Source organism: Lonchura striata, chromosome 24, assembly GCF_046129695.1.
Source record: "Lonchura striata isolate bLonStr1 chromosome 24, bLonStr1.mat, whole genome shotgun sequence".
NCBI lineage: Eukaryota > Metazoa > Chordata > Aves > Passeriformes > Estrildidae > Lonchura > Lonchura striata.
In genome coordinates, this window is record NC_134626.1 from 8,032,224 (window position 1) to 8,054,047 (window position 21,824).

Genomic DNA, 21,824 nt, shown 5'->3' on the forward strand with positions numbered 1-21,824 from the left:
TCTGCACCTCTGGGCAGCAATTCCCGTGAACCTCTGGACAGGAATTCCCGTGCACCTCTGGGCAGGAATTCCAGTGCACCTCTGAGCAGCAATTCCCGTGAACCTCTGGGCAGGAATTCCCGTGCACCTCTGGGCAGGAATTCGCGTGAGCCTGTGGGAAGGAATTCACGTGAACCTGTGGGAAGGAATTCGCGTGAACCTGTGGGAAGGAATTCCCGTGCACCTCTGGGCAGGAATTCCTGTGCACCTCTGGACAGGAATTCTTGTGCACCTCTGGGCAGCAATTCCTGTGCACCTCTGGGCAGCAATTCCTGTGCACCTCTGGGAAGGAATTCCCGTGCACCTCTGGGCAGGAATTCCCGTGAACCTCTGGGCAGCAATTCCCGTGCACCTCTGGGCAGGAATTCGTGTGAACCTGTGGGAAGGAATTCCTGTGCACCTCTGGGCAGCAATTCCTGTGCACCTCTGAGCAGCAATTCCTGTGCACCTCTGGGCAGCAATTCCCATGCACCTCTGGGAAGGAATTCGCGTGAACCTATGGGAAGGAATTCCCGTGCACCTCTGGGCAGGAATTCCTGTGCACCTCTGGGCAGCAATTCCCGTGAACCTCTGGGCAGGAATTCGTGTGAACCTGTGGGAAGGAATTCCCGTGCACCTCTGGGCAGGAATTCCTGTGCACCTCTGGGCAGGAATTCCTGTGCACCTCTGGACAGGAATTCTTGTGCACCTCTGGGCAGCAATTCCCGTGCACCTCTGGGCAGCAATTCCTGTGCACCTCTGGGCAGGAATTCGTGTGAACCTGTGGGAAGGAATTCCCGTGCACCTCTGGGCAGCAATTCCTGTGCACCTCTGGGCAGCAATTCCCGTGCACCTCTGAGCAGGAATTCCTGTGCACCTCTGGCAGGAATTCCTGTGCACCTCTGGGCAGCAATTCCTGTGCACCTCTGGGCAGCAATTCCTGTGCACCTCTGGGCAGCAATTCCTGTGCACCTCTGGGCAGGAATTCCTGTGCACCCCTGTTTTCCAGCTGTTAAGCACCGTGAGCTACACTTACAGCTGCTGGTACCTGCACTGCCCTCTGACTTTGCCCAGGCACAGCCAAGCCCCCAGAACCTTTTTGACTCATGCTGGTCAGACATCTCTTTCAAGGATAACACCAGCTTTTTTCCTTACATTTTTTCAAAAATCAAAAATGATTATATCCATTACCTGGAAAGGCAGAAAGCTTCAACTTGGTGTCCAACAACATCCCAGGTCCCTTCCTGCAGAGCTTTCTGCTGCCAGTGCCTGTCCTTTGACACACGATTGTCCCATGCCAGAAGAACTTTGCCTTTGACTCTATCAAATATCAGTGGGCTTCTGCCAGCTCATTTCCCAGCCTTCAGAGCTCTTGGAAAGGCATCCCTGACCTCCAGTGTATCTCTGTTCCTTGGCACAATGTCTCCTACCTGCTGAGGGTTCAGGAGGCTCAGGTGTGTGTGCTACCAGCCCTCTTTTGGGTGTCAAACACCTGCTCTTTCCCCCCACCTGCCGTGCCCAGCTCAGTTGTATTTGTGATGCTGCATCTCCAGCTGTGAAACGCCGCGGGTTCGGTGGGTGCCCTGTAAAGGCCACGCAGTGCTTTGGCACTGGGGAATTCAGAACGCAACACCCAACACCTGCGCTCGGACCTGCGAGCAGCAGGCTCTGGGGACACGGGTGCCTGAACCCCGGGGGACAGAAGCCACGGAACTTGCTGCAGGAAGGATAAAGCTCCGAGGTGCTCCGGAGGAGGAGGAGGAGGAATGAACCGGGCTAATCCTGCCCGCTGCCTCCTCCCAGACCTTGTGGGCACAGCTGAGCCCCTCGGAGCGAGGATGCTGCCGCTGCCCGGCGAGGGCTGAGCCAGTCTCCAGTGCCACCTGCCGGCAAATCGCCCGGATTTGGGCAGCTCCGAGGGGTCGCAGCAGCCTCGGTCCCTGCCCTGCGCCGGGGCGGGGAGCAGCCCAGAGCCGGGGGCCTGGAGACCTCGGGGTGACGGTCCCCTAAATCCTGCCCAGAGCACACGCACCTCCCCAAGCTCTTTTACCATCATCCTTTCCATCCCGACCCTTTCAAATCCTAGAGTCCCACAAAAAATTGCTGAATGCCCCATGTCCAGGCCCACGAGATGGGCTGGGGGCTGCAGGCAACCCACCCACATGGGTGCAATGATGGTTGGCACCTGCCCCGGGAGCAGGGCTGTCCCTGGGCTCCTCAGCTTTAATTCTGGATATTCCTGGCTCCACAGCTCTGCTATTGATAAGGGGCAGGCCGGGAGGGCTTGTCTGTGCTCCAGGACGTGGAGCACAGCTCTGTGCTGGGGTTTGGAGGCTGTAGTGGAGGTGTCCTCCACACCACCCCCATCATGGCATTCAGTTGTTTGGCCCACACTGACCTGCCTTGCCCTGTAACAAGCTTTGACAATCTTCTGTGGGTACTTCTGTCACCACAACCAGCCCAAAACAAAAGTCTGAGTGAGGTTGGTGTCCCCAGATCCTGCTACTGCCAGGACTCTCCAGTACAGCACCATCTCCAGCATCTCCCCACCTACCACCAGTATCCACTATGTCATTGTCCTGCCCCCAGCTAAAGGCTGAGCTGCCTCTCCATGTTTTCCTAACCCTGGGCTGGGACCCTTTGGGTGGCTCTGTACAGAGATACTCAGCCTGGTCTGCAGCAGGAACTGCATGACTTGCCAGGCTCTACTCAGCAGTAATGAGATGCTAATGACCCTGGGCTGCACCCAAGAGGGTGAGAATCAGTGCCCTGGTTGTGTGAAAATTATTTGTGAGGAAAAAGGCAAATCCTATACAGAAAGGGACCAATAGTGCAAAGAGCTGTCATTTATTGTGCAAGAATGGCAGCAGTGTGCTCCAAGCACCAATTTGGGAGCAAAGAGTTTCCAGGGGCATCCTCAGCTCTGCAGGGACTGCAGAGATTGGTCACAGACACAGCTCCAGTGGGCTAAGCCTCAGGGACGATGAGGAAGCCAGAGAAGACACTGTCAGACCCTTCCAGCCCCACCAAGGAGTTCTTCTCTGTTGGTTCCAGCCAGACAGACTCGTTCATGGCCACCTTGAGCACCACACCACCCGTGGTGACCTGGAAACTGTTCTGCACAAAGTCACAGAATGTCACCACCCTGTCGCCCCTGCTGGCACCCTGGCCCTTTTTGATGCTGAGGCACAGGTTGCCCCGGGAGGTGACGTGGTAGGTGAAGTAGTAGATGCCGGGCACGCGGCAGGTGAAGCGGCCGTAGCGGTTCTCGTAGTGCCCGTTCTCGTTGGTGATGATGCGGTCGAAGCGGACGGGCTGCTCCCGGCGGGGGTAGGAGCTGATGCTCCTGGCAGCGGAGAACGCGGACTTGAAGGTGACCTTGTAGCCACCAGGTTCTCCCATGGGGCCAGGCATTCCCCTGTAACCTGGAACACCCACTGGACCTGGGATGCCACTGGGACCGACCTTCCCAGGCAGTCCCGGCAGTCCCGGGTCTCCCTTCTCCCCTCTCTCTGCTCCACTCTGGCCAGGGGGTCCTAGGAAAGAGGAGGAAGAGTCGTTGTGGTCACAGCCAAGCCCCATTTGTCTGCAGAGAGGGAGCACGAGCAAGGACACCTGTGCTGGGTGTGGGCCAGTAGAGACCCTGCCCAACAGGCAGGTGTGACACACCTTGCTGTCATCCCCCTCCTTCCCCAGGTTCCTTGGGGTGTTCCATCATCCCCACCTGACAAGACCTCAAAGAACTGGTGGAAATGGGTTGCTTTCAGGACCACGTGCCTGGCACTGTCTTTCCCTGATCTTGGCATTCACAAGACAGTGCTTTACCCACTTGCAGCCTCTTCCTTACCTTGCTCACCCTTTGGGCCGTTCTCCCCATCCCTGCCATTGCTGCCAGGCTGTCCTGGTAATCCTGGGATGCCTGGGATGGTGCCGTAGGTCCTGCAGAGCGTGTCACTGGCAGGCTGCCCTCCAGCCAGGCAGATCAGCATGGCCCACATGATCCACATCTGTGGGAGCACGGAACGATGTCTGGGGCTTTCCTGGGTGGTGGGAGGGCTGGGGAAAGCACTCAGGGCTGCTCTGAAAGATGGTGACTGCAAACAAGTCTGGGTAATACCATCAGGGAGGGAAAGCATCCTACTGCAGGGCCAAATCCACTCTCCTGCTGGCCCTGGAACAAAGGACCATAACCCTTGGGCTTGCAGTCTCTTGTCATTCTTAAATCCCCAGTTTACAAGTGCTCGCAGCTTCAGCAATGTGAATATTTGGGACAAGTTATCTCAGAGATCTGATGTCCAATGTGGCCATGCTGCTGCCTTGAGGGAGAAATTCCCCATCTCCTCTCGGGATCATCTTTGCAAAATAAAATTATTACCCAACCAGAGCAGTTTTGTCATCTGCAAGGGAACAGTCCTTGCCTTCTACCAGCATATCTAAGGGACAGTGCTAGTCCTTGAAGATGACAATGAGCCCCCAAACCTTCCTCCTCCACCCCACAGGTTCCCCTTGTGTCCCGTCACACAGCTGCTCAATGCCAGAGGCATTTCTGTATCTAACAAGCCTCACTGGGACAGTTATCTGGGCTTCCATCCCTGGGGTCTTCCCTTCTTCCTGCCCTGCCTGCCCAGCTCCTTCCCCCAGACCCTGCTGTGGGCGCATGTGGATAAGCACTGGGCATTTGGGGGCTGTATCTGGACATCACAGCACCCCAGCCACAACTCCCCCACCTCAGGTGGATTTTCCCAGTGCTGAAGCTCTGGTGCCAGCAGGACAAAAGATTGGTGAGTTGGATCCTCCAGCCACAGCCGTTCTGATTTGGATGTGGCAGGTACAAGGACTGATGCACAGGCTCCCAGCCACCAGAAAACAAGATCTCAGGGCAGGAGAACACCTCCAGGGCACCTTTCAGTCCCTGATAACCCTTCTGGAACTCTGCCATCTCTACTTTTATGCTTTCCTTTTTCTGGGTGGAGCAGGAGGGGTCAGGGTCCCATCAGGGACCTCCACCACCCCCAGCCCAACACCTCCACCCCCAGTTTCTCTTCTGCCCCAGGCCACAGGGAAGTGCCAGCGATACAGGTGACTATCACCCTGCCAGAGCTGGGTTCCCCACGTGCTCCTGCCTGCGGAGGGAACTTTGGGCTCAGTCTTGCTCTTACCTTGATCTCCTTATTCATCAGGTGGGGAGATGGAGCAGTGTCCAGCACCCCAGTGTCCTGCTCAGAAATGCCCGAGAAGATAAGCAGAAGTTTACTGCAAGGGTTATTGTGAAAGGATCTGGGACACATCCCCTTTTTATCTTTAGCTCCTGTCCTTTTTCTGTGGCAGTTTCAGATCCTCCATGAATGCTGCTGTCAGCTGAGCAGGACAAGCTGTCCCCAAATAGCACCCTGAGCCTCTCCAGCCAGTCTGCCCTGCAGGGTCCCTGGGTCCTGCTCAGGGGTGCTTGCTATGAGTTTAAGGTAACCCCTCAGAGCTGCAGAAAATGTGCATGCACTCAGCCAGCACCCCTCAGGCTGCTCTGCACGCTTCCAGCTCTGCAGGTCTAGGGGATGCTGCAGGGTCTCAGCACCCATCACCTTGATCCATGCCCCTGACTCTCCAGAATATTGTGCATGGGAAGTGATTTTACTGTGGGAAAAGCATTCCCTGCTTTGGCTACTGCCTTGTGGAAATGAAGTACAGGATGTTCGGAGAGGTGACTGCCTGTTCCACCCTTCAATGTATGACACCAGGAGAAATCCCTGCTGGGTTTTGGTGGGCTCTGCAGCCTCCACAACCATGAGCTTCTTTGGTCTGGCTCAGGAAAGCCAGAGTGCTTCCCCTACCCCATCCTGGTAGGGACACCAGGGATGTCCCAGCCATGGTGTAGGGATTTCCTTTGCAGTCTGTGCCCTTGTAAAGCTTCGGAGGGAAGGGAAGAATCAGAGCCCTTCTTGGATGAGTCTTGGTGCCCTCTGGATAGGAGCTGTGTGGGGACACCCTGTTCCTGCAGCAGCCAGGGTCCCACCCCCTGTGCAAAGCCGGATGTGGGTGGGGTGTGGTGGTCTCTGATGCCAGTGAGGCTTGGGGACATGTTGATGCCACGCAGATGGCCAGATGTCATGTGCACATTTGTGCACACCACAGAGAGGAAACAACACACTGCACCGGGTGCACTGGGGAAGGTTTTATTGACTCTTTGCACGGCCAAATCATGGCAAAGGGGTTGCTGCAGCCTATGCCAGGACACCTGTCTGAACCTGAGGCAGCCCAGGTAGGGAGGGGAAAAACACAGAGAGACCTCTGAGGTAATGTGGGGTTGGCAAGGGGGATGCACGTGGCAGTGCCAGCAAGACCAGGAGCTCAGCACCATCACGCTGGGTGCAGATGTACCAGATGTGCCTGTTCCCCCTGTGCAGCAGCTGCCAGTGCTCATCCCCCAGACCGAGGGCAGGTCTGGCTGCTGGGATTAATGCCCTCCCTGCGGAGGAGCTGTGAGGAGCCCAGCAGCGAGCAGTGTCTTCAGGGCAGGTAGAAGGCATCGGGGTGCTGGGGTGAGCTCTGCTGATCCTCTAGTCAGGGAAGAGCAGGAAGCCTGAGAAGATGCTGTCGGAGTTGGCAATGCCCACCATGCCGTTGTAGTCGTTCACTCCCAGCCAGACCTCGTCTGCAGCAGCCAGGTGGAGCAGCGACCCCCCTGAGCTGACCTGCATGGTGTTGGTCTTGTGGTCGCAGAAGCTGGCTATCCTGCTCTGGTTTTTGTGCAGGATGACGCAGAGGTTGGCTGTGTGTGAGCTGTGGAAGATGAAGTAGTAGACCCCAGGGAGCCTGCAGGTGAACTTGCCCGTGGTGGTGTTGTAGTCGTGGTTGGTGTTGGTGATGACATTGTTGAAAACCACGGGGACGTTCTTCAAGGGGTACTGGCTGGTCTGCCTCGTCACTGAGAATGCTGACTGCTGCTTCTGCTTGTAGCTGCCCGGAATTCCTGGGGGGCCGGCATCACCTGCCTCGCCAGGGATTCCCATTGCACCAGGGAGCCCAGGGATGCCAGGCTTGCCTGGAGGACCAGGGGGGCCTGGTTCCCCTTTCATGCCCTTGGGTCCTAGATGTGTAGAAGCTGGGATACCTGTGGGGTGGTGGGGCATGAAAGAGAGTCAGTGACAATGGCAGGATGTGGGGAGAGGCTTCTCTAGCCCCTTCCTTTGGGCAGGAGAGTGCTGTTGCCTCTTCCACCTGGTACAGAGGATGCTCTCCACATCCTGCAAACCAAGGCAGGCCAGCCATTGAGGACTCAGTGCCCTGCTGCAAGAGCTCATGTGGTTTCCCTCCTTTCTCACTCACCTGGTTCCCCTTTGGCTCCCTTCAGCCCATCCCGGCCATCCCTGCCTGGCATACCCGGCATGCCTGGCAGGCCTGGAGCTCCATAGCAGTTGTGAGGGTTTTCAACAGTCACAGCAGAGCCCAGATCCAGGAGGAGGAGGGTGAGGGCCAGATAGAGCTGCTCCCAGAATCTCTTCTCCATTTTGGTTTTCTGTAGCATGGAAAGTGAAATAAAGTGCTGGAGTGAGGGGCCACACCAAGGTGGCTTGCAGGACATGGAGAAAAGGAGGATATACCAGGAACACCTGGATGCCATGGGTGTGTCCTCAATGTCCCACCTATACACACTGCAGGACAGTGGGGAGGTGGATATGTGGAGATGGGCCCCACATTCATCTCCAACACCAGGGCAGCCCCTGATGGCACAGCGTGACTTGGACGTTCAGTCCAGATGGAGCCATGAGGTCTGAGGTACCCATGGCCAGCCCCAAGGCCATGGCCAGCCCCAAGCCCTCTGAGTCTAGTGTCCCCAAACCCTGAGATGCACACGCTACTGCAGACTGGCACGCTGTGCTGCACCTGGGCTGGAACTCCCTGCATGCAGCTGATCTCCCTCCTCCTCCAGCAGCAGCCTGACTGTCCTGGCTCTATTCATCAGGATCAATCCTTCCATCAGCTGGTGCATCCTGTCTCCATCACATGTGTGTAGCCGTCAGTGCCTTTGCCTCCATCCTCTCCTCCTCCTCTCTCATCCACACCCTTCTGTCATTCTCCCCCTTTCCAGCAGTGTGCCATGCTGCTGGACCCCCAGTCCCACCCTTTCTCAAAAAGGGTCCCCTGCAGCACCTCTTACCTCTGGTGGGGACCAGGGATAGGAGCCGCTGCTGATCCCGCTGGGCGCGTGGTCACTGCCAGCACAGCGCGGTGGGTGCGGTCCCTGACACCCTCGTGGGGGAAGTCACAGAGTGAGGAAAGGGTAAAGGGCCCTTGTGAACACAGAACCCGAACTGTTCCCTGCCAAATTTCACATCCTCCTCCCTGATGCTTTCTGCTGAGACAGCACTTTGTTGGCTGTCCAGCGAAACCTGTACTGGTGCCACTGCAACAGGAAGGGCTGGAAGGACAGAGGTGGGACACAGCTCAAAGAGATGCAGCAGAACCCCCCAAGCCACTGCAGGGAATAGCCCTCCCCAAATTCCCTGCTTTCCCTCTTACTTCCCTTGTTTCTGAGCAGAAGGGAATCTTGGGAGCAGAGCCTCAGGCCAGCTCCAGTGGGCTGAAGATGCCTGTGGCACTGAAGGGCTGCTGCAAGGTCCCTGCCTGGCTCTGATGGAAGATGCTGCACCCCTAAATAGGACTGGAAAATGTTTCCCTTTGTGAGTTTCTGATCTGCAGCTTTCCCCATGCTCCACCAAGTTCTGCTGGGTGCTGGATTCGGTGAGGATCCCTTATTGGGGTGCTGCTCCTTGCAGGTGACCCAGCCTCCTCCTCATTGCTCCAGGAACGTGGATATTTGAGTGCCCAGTGTTTATGGAGCAGCTTCCCTGAGGAGCAGTCCCAGGGTATGGAATCTGATAGCAGCTCCACCACCATCAGCCCACAACCTCATGAGTGTCCCAATGTCCCTTTCCCTCCTTGCTGTAATGCCAGAGGACCACAGCTGCCTTTTGCCTTTCTGGGAGAGTTTCAATGCCAACTTGGGACCATGTGGGTGAGGTGCAGGACCTGCTGCCTGTGTTTTCCCCTGCAGGACAGCTACCTTGGGCTCGGCAAGGAAGGACACACATAACCCTGTCCCAGATATTTCTTTTTCCTCCTGGAAGTGTCAGCTCTGACTGGACACTCCATTCCTCCCTGTCCTTCTGCATTTGCAGCGCCAAGGACAAGCTGGAATCACTTCTCTCCTTGTCGGCTTGGGAAGGGGTCCAGGATATTGATAGTTTGGGGAAGATGCATGAGTAGAAAAGAAAACCCAAGGAATAGTGATAGAAGTATTTATTTATACATTTATATGGGAAGGTTGTGACAGGATATGTCCCAGTGTCAGGAAGATTTTTGCAGTGGTTAGTGGAGCAGAAGCAGCGGCAGGCAGTGATTTCCCACTGAGGAGCAAAGAGCCACAGCTGGTGACCACTGGGAGTGGAGCTTGAGTGCCCAGGAGGAGAAAGGGCTGAGAGTCCACAGCCTCCAGGATAGTGCAGGCAGGCTCAGCATGCAGGTGAGTGCTGCACTGGTGACCCAGAGCTTGGCAGCTGTGACACTGGTGGAAGCACAGAACACTTTTGGATGCTGAGTTTGGAACAATCCCCAAGCGCTGTGGCACTAAAGCATCCCACACACCCAGAGGGAGCAGCCAGGCAGGCAGACACCCCACGACGCTGTGGGAGTCCCTCAGGCCATCTCTGGGGACACCAGGAACCCACTGAAGACGCTGTCGGCCTCGGAGCCACTGTAAATGGAGCTGCCCTGGGCGGGGTTGGTGGTCAGGGACACCTGGTCACCCACGGCCAGGCTGAGCACGCTGCTGCCCGAGTTCACCTGCAGGAGGCCGCGGCTGTTGTCGCAGAAGCTGACCACGCCCAGCCCGTTCCTGGTGATGCTCAGACACAGGTCTCCGCTGGACACCACCTGGAAGGCGAAGTAGTAGAGCCCGGGAATGCGGCAGGTGAACTTCCCGGTCTGGGGGCTGTAGGAGTTCTCCTGGTTGGTGATGATCCTGTCAAACACCACCGTCGTGCCTGCGCGTGGCGGGGACAGCCTGGAGGCGGAGAAGGCGGGATGCGGGTGCCCCAGAACATCGCCAGCTTGCCCTTTCTGCCCCGGTGGCCCTGGCACCCCTGGCAACCCCCCGAGGCCAGGAAAGCCAGGTGGGCCACGCATGCCTGGTTTGCCAGGAGGCCCTGGTTCGCCTGCATCCCCTTTGGATCCCTTGATGCTCAGGCTCAGCGCTGGTCTCCCTGGGGAGAAGTGGGGAGGAGAAGGAGTTCACACACATCTGGCATCTCCTGAGCTGCTCCCACAGCCTGGGATGCTCCTGCCAAGAGGCTCCCAGGCCCCCAACATCCCCGGCTTCCTCTTACCTGGTTCTCCCACGTCACCTTTTTGCCCTGGCCTCCCATCACGGCCAGGGACTCCAGGGGAGCCGTTCTTGCCATCCGGTGCCCTACACACTCCATCCTCCAGCAGGGCCACACCCAGCACTGCTGCCAGGGTGCTGGCTGCCAGCAAGACTCCAGGCTGCATCCTGCTTCCTACAGCACAGGGAGGAATTGGGGCTGGAGGCAAACACACAGATGAACCTTGGTCACAGATAAGCAAGTGCCCTCCTCATATACATCCACAGATCTATTGAACTGTCCAGTATGGATAACAAGACACCACGTGCAGGGAAAGGTTTTGAGGCTGTGTGATCTGAGATCACTGATTGCACTGAAAATCTCTAGCATGCCCATGGCAGAGCTCTGGGATTGAAAAGCCCAGAACATGGAGCATGGCACAAACCCTTTCCTCCAAGTCCTGGGCATGGGTAGGGGCACCTCAGATGCCTGTGAATGATATTTATTCGAGTTTGGGGGGAGAAGCACTGCTGTGTGGGGCAGTGGTCCCATCGGATAGAGAGCACAAAGGAGGAAAGGATTCAAAGATACACTACAGTGATAAACAGGAAAGGGAAAAATGGCAAATGGGATCCAAACCTCCAACACGCAGAGCTGGGAGAGAGGACATGAATCTATCCCAAAACCTGAGGTTCTCAGCCTGGGACAAGTCTGCAGAGACCAGTGATGTCCACAATCACACAGAGCAAGGACAGATTCCTGCAGATTCCTCTTCCCCCGGCATCAGGTTCTCCCTGTTTTTCTACTTTGAACCATTGTGGAGGGGGAAGTGAAGAACAAAGGAGGACAGGGAGCAAGGACTGGAAAGTGGTGGCAGAAGAGAAGAGTGTCCCCAGCTGTTTGTGGTGAATTACCTTGGTGCAGAGGCTGAAGACAGGGCAGTGGGAGCAGCTCCGTTTGCTAGAAGCTCTTCTCTGGGAGTAGGGAGGAAGAGGAGAGGGGTGGGAAGGATGAACTTGCATGCACTGTGGTTTGCCTGGTTGGAGAAGAGATGTGTTGAGTTTCACTTTCCTGCTAAGAGAAAGAAACTTGTTCCCCTTTCCACGCTTGACTCTGGCTTTACTGGAAACAGCTTGCTCAGGAAGAGTGCAGCACCACTGGGCACCGAGCCTGGCCCAGCAGCAGGGGCTGGTGGTGACTAGGCACAAAGCACCATGACTGGAGGATGCTGAGATGGCAGGAGGGGACAGGTGATGGGAGCACCAGTATCACAGCCACCCAAGGGATGCTCAGGACAGCAGATCACCCTTGAAGGCTTCTGCTCTGGATGATGGGCAGAGTGTCTGTCACTTTGTCATGGTGCTGCTGGGTGCTGACCCCTCCACACGCCCACCTTGGCACTGCACTTGGATGGAGCAGGATCCAGCAAAGTGATCATCAGTGCCTGTGTGACTCAGCTGGGCCTTGAGTATTTTGGTTGGATATAAGGGAAAGGTTCTTCCCCCAGAGGGTGGTTGGGCACTGAACAGGCTCCCCAGGGAACAGTCACGGCCCCAAGGCTGCCAGAATTCCAGGAGTGTTTAGCCAATGCTCTGAGGCACAGGGTGGGATTGCTGGAGTGTCTGTGCAGGGCCAGGAGTGGGACTGATGAGCCCTGGGGGTTTCTTCCAACTCAGGATAGTCTGTAGCCCAATGATCTCCTGCCTGCTGCCCTCACTTCAGTGCTTTGGGGACCTAGTGTGTAGAGTGGGAAAAAAATGAGGATGTCTGGCACTGACAATGCTCTAAGCTTCCTTTGGGTAGCTGTGCCTTGCACCAGCCAGATCTGAGCAACCCCAGGAGCTGCGTGTGGCCTCAAGATCTGCTAACTGAAATACCAGCACCTCCTATCACTGAGTGCAGGCAATGAGTGCAAGGGTGCACATTCAGCTCTGCTGAAAAAGATCCCCAAAATGCCACCAGTGCCCAGACCCCATCCCATAGGGATGGGAGGTGTCACAGTGACTCTAGCAGGTGAACATCCTTGGGACACCGGGGACCACCCAGGCCACCCCATGGGGGACACAGTGGGCAGTGAGGAGGGGCTTTCTCATCCATATCCCCATGAGTCCTTTCAGGAGTCCTGTGACAGCTGCCCTGACCTGGAGATGGGGCTCAGGGGAGGATATCCAAGGAAAGAGGATGGTAAGCAGACCTGGGATTCAGGTGACTCCAAGGTCAAGGGGGGGTTAACGAACCCCCTATCCCCTCCACCTTTTGCTTCCTTCATTCCAAGGGAGGTGATGCGTCATTTCCAAAACAGCTGAAAAAGGCAATCACCAAAACTCGGTCCAGAGACCTTTGACAACAGAGATCTGTCACTGAGCTGGTCTTTAATTCATTGACTAGATGCCCACTTAATGAAATTTATTACACATTTTTAATAAAAATGTTACCCCATAATAAATCAGATACCCAGAAGAAATGTGATCTTAATTGTACCAGCAGAGTTCCCCTATCAACCTGACCTGTAACCATGTCAAGACAAGACGACAGGTGAGTTGGAAAGGCCCTACATTCTGCCAAATGGTGTTTCTGGACAGTAATTGTATTTCTGTCCTATTGCCCTTCTCAATACACAACCCAAATTAGAGCACTCCATCATTTCATCCAGCATTGATTGATGGCTCTGTCCTCATGCTCCGTGTCCTTTGTCTTGTGCTGTCCCCTTAATCCCATTTAAATGTTCAATTACAGGGACTGGCTGTGGGTTTCCAGCATCTCCTAGAAGCTGGTGTTGGTCCAGGTGTTCCCTTCCCCAGGTCCTTGAGATTTCTGAGAAATGTTTAGCCCCACACACTTGACTTTCAGAATTGCTGTGGTCAAGCCAAGACTTCCTGTCCCATCCTCTGAGCAAATCCTCCTCCTCCTCTGGATCTGCAGCTGAGACATCCCAGACTGGTTTGGGTTCGAAGGGACCTTAATGCTCATCTTGTTCCACCCCCTGACACGGGCAGGGACACTTTCCAACCTGGCCTCGGACATTTCCAGGGATGGGCAGCCCAGCTTGTCTGGGCAAACTGTGCCAGTCCCTGCCCACCCTCAGAGGGCAGATTTGTCCCCAGCATCCAATCTGACCCTGCCCTCCGGCAGCCACCTGCAGAGACAGCCGAGGCTCCGGCGGTCCGGCCGCAGGGAGCCCGCGGGAGCAGCGCAGGCCGCCGGCCCGGAGGCTGCTGCGGCCGCAGCCGGCAGCAAAACGCGTCCGGGCCCGGCTCCCCCTCCCTCCCCGCCCGGGGGCCCGGCCCGGCCCGGCCCGGCCCGGCCCGGCTCTCCCTCCCTCCCCGCCCGGCAGGCCCTCCCCCCCCTCCACTCCGTCCCTCCGTCCCTCCGTCCCTCCCTCCACTCCGTCCCCCCGTCCCTCCCTCCCCCCCTCCCTCCCTCCCCCTCCCTCCCCCTCCCTCCCCCCCTCCCTCCCCCCTCCCTCCCTCCCTCCCTCCACTCCGTCCCTCCCTCCCTCCCTCCCCCTCCCTCCCCCTCTCCCTCCCTCCCTCCCTCCCTCCCTCCCTCCCTCCCTCCGTCCCTCCCTCCCTCCCTCCCCCTCCCTCCGTCCCTCCCTCCCTCCCCCTCCCTCCCTCCCTCCCTCCCCGCCGCCCCGGGGCCGCGGGCCCGGTGGCAGGGCCTTGCCGCGCGGTGGCGCTGCCGCCTCAGGCACCGCGGCCCGCGGCGGGCCCGGCCGGTGGCGCGGCGGCCGCGGGGCCCCAGCGGCTGCCCCGGAGCCCGGGCCCCTCGCACACCGCTGCGGCACCCGCGGAGAGCCCTTCTCCCCCAGCAGCCTCAAACAGCCCTTCCCCAGGCTGGGGGCGGTTTGGCCCGCCCCGGGACTGGCGGACAAGGGGCTTTGCCCGGTGGGACCGGGCTGTGGCGGGAGGGGCGGGGCCCCCGCCGGGTTCTCCCTGTGTGGCAGGTCCGGCAGAGCCCCGCAGCAGCATCACGGCCGGGCTCCAGCATGGAGCAGAGGCTGAGACCATGCAGGGAACCCCAGATGACATGGATGCAGAGATCACTCGGAACAGCCAGAGGATGTAGATGTTCCATAGAGCCCCAGGTGTCACAAAATCATCCCCAAAGGGGATGGTGCCTTGGTACCTGGGGAACCTGAGCACGCAGGTGAGCATCCACATGATTTTAGGGCACCTGTTACGGCCTCTTGGCAATGCTGCACACCCAGGAACTCTGCTCCAGATGATTTTTACCCCGAGCACCCCTCCTCCTTTCAGCATGGGGCAGTTCCTTCTCCTCTGGCTGCTCTCCCAGCTGGGGATGCCAGGTGAGATGGGTCCGTGCCCTCCCAGCCCTTCATGGAAGGGAAGTGCCCCCTGCGCAGCCTCCCCCGTCCCAAGTGCCTGCAGGCACACACGAGTTGCTGACAGCAGACAACAGGGAGAGATGCTGCTGCGCTGCCTTCCCTGCTGAGGATCCCTGGGGTGCCAAGCTGACAGGCAGGAGCTGCCAGAGGAGGATAAATCAGGCAACTGGCACTTACCTGTCCTGAATGGAAGGTAGTGATGGAGATCAGCAGTGCTGGCAGGTAGCACACACGCCTCTGCTGCCAGTCACCAGCATCCCGGTTGGCCACCTGCACCCACTGGGAGGTGAGGACAGCTCACAGCATCCACCTTTCTGCAGCCACTGGTGGCTTAATGGTGCCCGAATAACCACCCAGATGGATGTTGCAGCTGTTGAGCTGGGCTGTCCCAAATAAAATCAGAGAATTATGGAAGCATAAACTTCGGAAAAACTCTAAGATCTTGGAGTCAAAACATTAAACCAGCAGGTTAATGCCAGGTCCATCACTGAACCAGGCCCCCAGGTGCCCACATCCATATCTCTTAAACCCCTCCAGGGATGGTGACACCACCACTGCCCTGGGCAATTGTGCCAGTGCCTGTCAGTCCTTTCAGTGAAGGAATTTTCCTTAATATCTAGCCTAAACCTCCCCTGGCACAACCTGAGAACATTTCCTCTTGTCCTGTCACTTGTTACCTGGAAGAAGAAACTGACCCTCACCTGGATCCATCCTCTTGTCAGGGACTTGTGGAGAACGATGGTGCCCTGGAAGGATTTAATGAGGTGTCAGGTGAAAATCGGGCTGCAAAGCCAGTTGCCACACTGTGTATCACTGTGTGGCACACTGCCATGCACCAGAAATGTTTTCAATTGCTGTCCCAGGGGATGAGTTATTCCTATGATGGATGCTTGTACAGAGCAGGTGTGAGGAAGAAACACAGGTATGTGGTTTAAGAGCCAGGATTTCAGGCTCCAACCCTTGGTAGCTGTCTCCTGTCATTGGTGCACATCTCTGCTGGCTCATGGGATGAGAGGAGATAGATGAGTGCTGAGCAGCCGTGGGCAATGCTGGGAGAGCTTGTCCCATCCTTCTCTCTCTTGTTCCCTGTTGAGGATATCAGGGCTTGTCATTATTTGACATCTATTGGTTAATTTGGCTGATTGTTCCCCATTCTTTAATGTATCTGTTATTTATTTATTCTCTGGTGTAACAAGCAGTTCCAGATTGATCACTTTGGCATGTAAATGAGCTGCTCTAGTGCTTGTCACTGAAATTTGTAGATTGGGGGAGTTTGCAATCAAACACAGCCGGAATCTAAATTACAGCATTTCAGGCAATAATAGCAGGGAGAAGACAGGAAGGATGTGCCATAAATAAGATGGTATCAGAGCAGGGTGCCCTGAGCTGTGCTGACAACATGCCAGGAGCCCCAGGGTGAGCTGCAGGAGTCCCTGCTCTGCAGAGCTGGGCTGTCCTGGCAGGGCTGGCTCCTTCCCCAGGGGAGAAGGGCAAACAGAGGAAGCAAAAGGCTTTTGGGAATGGTAGGGTCTGGATGGGGAGCAAAGGCTGCTTACGCTGGTCTCTGAAGAGCCCAGCACGGGGAAAGTGTTTACAGGACTACAGGCTGCAGGGAGCCTCAGGACTCTTGTATGGGATACTGACTTGACTGCCACCATGGATCATGTTTAGCCTTTTCCCACCTCCGTTCAAAGTCAATGGATGCATCCTGGATGAGATTTTGTCCATCCCAAGGTCAGTAAGAAAGATCACACTAGGTAAGTAAGGCATCAAAGTGCCCTAGGCCTTCCTGCATCCAGCTGGGATGAGATCAGGGAGCCAACCTGGACCTTTGCAACATTAGGGGAGAAGAGGCTGTACCCTTCCATGCCAGGGTATACCTGGAACAAAGTCCCACCAAAGAGCAGTGATGTCCAGCAGGCAGTGGGCTGTGGATCCCAGCAGAGCTGCACAAAGCACCTCAGGGATCCCCAGTCCAGCACCCTGCTCATGGCAGCACTATTCCAGCATTAGATCAGGGAGGATGAGGCTTTGCCTACCTGAGTCTGGAAATCTCCCAAGGACAGAGATCGCCATTGCTCCAGTGACCTGTCTTAGATCTGGACCACATTCAGGTGAAGAAATGTTTCCTGATGTCCATCCTAAATATCTGAAGGCCCCCTGTGTGCCCACCATCCCTAGTTATGTCATTTGGCATCACTGAGGTGTGTTTGGCTCTGTTTACTTGCAATTATTCCCAAGCAGCTGCAGCAGAGATCAGCTCCCACCTTACCCTCCCCTTCCCCTGGCTGACAGCGAGGTGGTCTCCCCACTGCTGATCATAAGGATGAACAATTTCCCTTTAATTTTGCCACACTCTCCCCGGTGCAGCAGTTTAGCTCGTCTGTGCTTTGTTCGCATTCAGCCCAGTGCCCACTGATTCCCACGCTAACCCTTTCCCTACTCCAGCAATGAGTCCTGAGCCTGTTCACCCCTTAAGGAGAGACCACTGTAGCTCCTAAACACCCCTAAAGGTTTAAAAATACCTTGAAGTGCCATTTTTACAAGGCAACAAAAAAATAAAAAAAAACCCAACAAAAAACAAACAAAAAAAACAAAAAACAAAACAAAACAAAACAAAGAAAACAACAAAAAAATCCAATTATTGTTGTCCTTCTTTTCCCTCTTGGCTTTATGCTACGGGTGGAGGGGATGAGGCTGTGAGACACATCCTGGACATGGTGGTATTCTCTTCAAACCCCATGTGATGGCTATACTGGAGGGGAGGCACAGGATGCCACTCTCTGGGCTGTGCGTTTTGCTGCCTCAGTTCTGATTCTGTGGGGTTTGGACTCTTTAGGGCCTTTAGGCCATGGTGAAGACCATCAGGAATTTCTCCACCAGGCAGGGATGTGCTCATCCCAATGGATTGGGAAGTTTGGGAATCATCAGGCAGTGGTTTGCAGCAATGTTGTGCTTCCCCACTGGGCTGGGATGACCAGCACCGATCCTCTCTGCACCCTGTGCCCAGACAGATCCGTAAAGCTACTGGAGGTTCATGCCCCCTTCCCAGACTTATCTCCATGCTCTGACCTGCTTTGCCTGACACCAGGCCTTGGAAATGCAGTGGAAGTTTCCTGCAGGTGAGCGTCAGTGTTAACTGGGTCATGGCAGCTGGGGGTCCGTGCTGGCTGCTGCCAATTACACCTCATTTCTGTTCAAACTCACTTTCCACAGGGGCTTTTCTGGGAACTCAGCTCCCCTCTACCTGCCCTTGGCTGCTGGATCGATGTGAACTCCCAGGCTCACTTGTGTTTTCTGCCCAATTTGGAGGGTGGCTGATTGCTGATCCTGAGGCTCTGATTGCCTCTTCCCGTGGCCAGCAGGGCCCCAGCGTGTGCCTCAGGCTCCTTCAGCCAGCCTTGCACTCAGCTTTCCCAAGGAATTCCCAGCAGTGCTGAGCACAGCTGGGATGGATGTTTCTGAGGCAGGGAGGTGTTCAGCCTGCATTAGGCTGGAGGCCACGCTGCCCCCCGCTCCTGTGCTCTGAAAGCCACACACCTCAAGTGGAGGGAGTCTCTGCCCATGGCAGGGGGTCAGAATGAGGTGGTCTTTAACATTACTTTCAGTCCGAGCCAGTCTGGGATTTGATGACCCTGGTCTGATAAACACAGACCTTCAGCAGCTCTGATCTTGGTGGCTCTTTGTCTCTGTTCCCCATGCAGAGGGCAGCAATACCAGTATCCTCAGTCCTGGGGTGTCCCACACGCTTCTGACATCCTCTGAGGCACTTCCATCAGCTCAACAGCTCCCTGCCCTCCATGGACACATCCCAACCTCTCTGCTTCTGCTATCTCACCCTCCTCAGCCACCTCCACTGCTTCCCACAAGGACACAGTGCCTTCTCAGCTTGGACAGACACTCCCACTTGCAGTGGCATGAGCCACTCAGGATTCACTCCCGTCCAAGTCCTCTCCTGCATGCAGAGGTCAAACCTATGTCCTTGCTGCCAACTGAGAAGCAAATCAATCAACAGCTCAGAGGCCACTCCAGACTCTTCATGTGGGGGCAACTGTGTGGCAGCCCCAGCACTGAAGTTGTTCTTTACCTGGACTTTTAATTTCAGAGCTCCAATGAGGGATGGGAAGAATCCCAGCCTCTAATTACTGACTTCCCTGTAATTGATGCAAGTTACTGCCAGTGTGTCTAGTTTATTGCACTTTGGGGAAGGTCACTCTGAACACTGTTTTTCTAAACACCCCAGTGGGTGGTCCAAAGTCCTGAAACAGCTCCACACTCCAGATCCTGAGGAAAGTTTGCATTGGTGGCAGAAGATAGCTGTGATCCTGTGGCCTGTGTATGTCACCAGAGTGGGGAAGCACAGAGCATCCTGAAAGGCGGCTACCTCTGGACAGTGGGTCCTGGTCCTCTGGATATTGGGAAGGAATTTTTCCCTGTGAGGGTGGGCAGGCCCTGGCACAGGTGCCCAGAGAAGCTGTGGCTGCCCCTATATCCCTGGAAGTGTCCAAGGTGAGGTTGGATGCGGTTTGGAGTGGCCTGGGATAGTGTCCCTGGAAGGTGTCCCTGCCATGGCAGGGGCTGGGACTGGATGAGCTTTAAGGTCCTTCCAACCCAAACCAGCCTGGGCCTCTATGATTCCATGATCTCATCTGGTTGACACAGAGGTCCCAGCATGAGGCCAAGCACAAGGTGATACATGCAGGACCCTACAGCTGGGCTTCATGTGGCATTTCACTGACAAAAAGACTGCACTTTTATTTCCAGGTCAGATTCATTCTGTAATGGGACATATTTGATTGCATTAGCCTTCATGATGAGGATTCAGGACTGGGCAGTGGGATCTCTAAGGAGCTCTAATTCTTTCAATAATGCCTGATTTTTTTCAATTTAATTTACTTGAAAAAGCCAAATGAAGCCTCTCATTTGCCACAATGATACAAGGCGATTAGAGTTTGTGCCTCCCATTCTTGGTCCTGAGCTGGATGAATCTCCCAAATTCCCTAAAAGCCATATTATTGGTATGTGTGTCTCTTTTCAAGTGTCTCCTATGCTGCTCTGATGTAGCATCCCCTGGGTAGAGTCATATCCTTGCACTTGCAGCAGGATGTGCCTCACCAGGGCTTAAGAAGGAATTTACTGAGCCTTTAAAATTGTCTCCCTCACTAATTAAGGACTAGGTTTCAGGTTCAAAACATGCACTTAAATAAACTGCCAAAGTGCATTTCATTAATACTAATTAATGATTTTAATACTCAGAAGCCTTTGCTCAGGCCCTGTGATTGATGGCAGCTCTGTTACCCTTCTTGTTATCCCTGCCTGTGCAGTGGGGACAGGGACAAGGACCTGTCCCTTTGCCTGCTGCCTCGACATCCAGGCTGGGCACCATTCTGGAAGGTTTTAAGTGCTTGATCAGAATGTAAATGAGTGACAATTCTTGCTGCAGATGGACAAGTCTCCTGAATATAAACTCTGTGTTTTGGGTGTGCAGACACTACAGCAGAGTGTGCCAATAGCCAGAGCTGGTGGAAAACAGGCTTTGCAAACCACTGGAGGGAAGAACTGGGCAAAGTGGGCAAGAAATTGCACTTCACACCCCTGCAAAGATCCGTCCACATTCCTGCAGGGCTTGGACAGCTCAGGGGGCACAAAGAGTATTCAATGCCATTGCACTTGAGGAGGAACCAGGAGCATTTCCTAGAGATGCTGAGGGAAGACCTTCCATCAGATGCACACATGGAACTGTGCAGATGGTCATGGAAATGTGAATTAACGGGGAAGGACCCTTCTGCATTGCCAAAAAACTGCTGCTGAGTCTGAATGTGGAGGCTGCACCCTGGACTTGCTCTCTGCTTGCTGAAGGATCTCTGCCAAAGCTCCCGAGAATTGGGGTAGAGATAACTATCAATTTAGAGACCAGATAAATGTGATAAAAGCTTGTCTGCACATGCACAAAGATGCAGGAAGAGACAATGTCAGGAGGGGGAGCTCAAACACTACCCTGGGGCTACCCTGATACTCCCCAAAGGAGACCCATCAGCCCACCAAATGTCCAGAAGTCATGGTGGGCACAGGACACAGCACCGGGTGGGGACCCAGACTCCGAAGGAACAACCACCTTGTCCATGGCTCCTTCCAGAGGCGTCCCAGCAGAGCCATCTGTTCCAGTGTGGAGGTGTGAAAATCATCACTGGAAGTAGCTCCCAGGGTCACCTTTTGGACCAAAGATGTTGCTGCCCTGGAGTGTGAGATACAACATGGGATGGGGGGCAGAGCACTTTTTGACTTATTATGGATAAACTGGGTGTCTGAGCCGAGCTGCAGGAGGGATCAATGTTGCACATAGGTGTGTGTGTGTTTATTTATATTCTCTCTATCAGACCTGCATCCTGCTCAGCCCCAGGAGGAGCAGGATGAGGCTGTTTGGTGCTGTGGATGTCTGTCTGTAAGCTGTGTGGCCAGGCAGGTGTCCAGGTGTACACTCACACAGGTATAGAGGTGTACATGCAGTACAGGTGTGTGCTGTACACATCTTTAGCCTGACTACTGATAGATCTGGGGACAGGCAGCTGCAGCAGTCTCATGTCTCTCAGCTGCTGGACCCAGCATAATCTGCTCCCACTAACAAAAAAATACTGAAGCCAACATTTTAGTGAATAAGAAAGTGAGAATCAGCAAAGGAACTACCCACACTTGTCTCTGCTGTGTCCCTGCTGTGGACCCTGAAGTGCTGCATCTCTGGGTGTACAGGAGGGGAGGGCAAAAAATAATCTTTTTGGAGAGATGGCCAAGAAATTCTGTCCATGATGTTGTTCTTCCAGGAGACGAGCATGCTGCTGCTCCTCTGGGATCGCAGCAGCTGAGTGCGTGACATGCAAAGCCTCCCTCAGCATCCCAGCTACGCTGCCGTTTGGAGCTGGAGGCAGACGAGCGCTGTCTGCAGAACTGCAGTGGCACCTGCCTGAGTTTTCACTGACACCTGGCTCCTCCACAGCAAAATCCTCGTTCCCACTCTGGCCATTCCCTTCTCCCAGACAAGAATTAGGAAGGGATACTCCCTTGCTTTCAGGAACTCTGATAAAAATGTATTTTTTTAAGCTCCA

General features: G+C 55.3%; 3 protein-coding genes across 5 annotated transcripts; all 3 read right to left on the minus strand.

Annotated features, from left to right (window-relative positions):
- Positions 1-2,849: 2,849 nt before the first annotated feature.
- C1QB (complement C1q B chain) lies at positions 2,850-5,267 on the minus strand. Of its 2 annotated transcripts, none has more exons than XM_021533796.3 (3): positions 5,178-5,267; positions 3,866-4,025; positions 2,850-3,554 (listed from the first exon to the last, which is right to left on the minus strand). In XM_021533796.3, the coding sequence occupies exons 1-3, from the start codon at positions 5,193-5,195 to the stop codon at positions 2,986-2,988; spliced, it is 747 nt and encodes a 248-aa protein (XP_021389471.2). In that variant the 5' UTR covers positions 5,196-5,267; the 3' UTR covers positions 2,850-2,985. The 2 variants fall into 2 exon arrangements, with proteins under 2 accessions (XP_021389471.2, XP_077644341.1); XM_077788215.1 differs by having other exon boundaries at positions 3,866-4,112; positions 5,178-5,239.
- A 905-nt stretch (positions 5,268-6,172) lies between these two features.
- C1QC (complement C1q C chain) lies at positions 6,173-8,298 on the minus strand. 2 transcript variants are annotated; one of them, XM_021533795.2, is made up of 3 exons: positions 8,174-8,298; positions 7,342-7,531; positions 6,173-7,126 (listed from the first exon to the last, which is right to left on the minus strand). In XM_021533795.2, exons 2-3 carry the CDS (start codon positions 7,520-7,522, stop codon positions 6,573-6,575), a joined length of 735 nt encoding a protein of 244 aa, XP_021389470.1. In that variant the 5' UTR covers positions 7,523-7,531; positions 8,174-8,298; the 3' UTR covers positions 6,173-6,572. The 2 variants fall into 2 exon arrangements, with proteins under 2 accessions (XP_021389470.1, XP_031362504.1); XM_031506644.2 differs by lacking the exon at positions 8,174-8,298 and having other exon boundaries at positions 7,342-7,540.
- A 1,002-nt stretch (positions 8,299-9,300) lies between these two features.
- Positions 9,301-11,398, minus strand: C1QA (complement C1q A chain). The gene is given in 4 exon segments (XM_021533794.2): positions 9,301-10,277; positions 10,401-10,571; positions 11,291-11,300; positions 11,303-11,398. Coding segments are annotated over 4 exon segments (843 nt in total). The 3' UTR covers positions 9,301-9,711.
- Between the last annotated feature and the right edge of the window lie 10,426 nt (positions 11,399-21,824).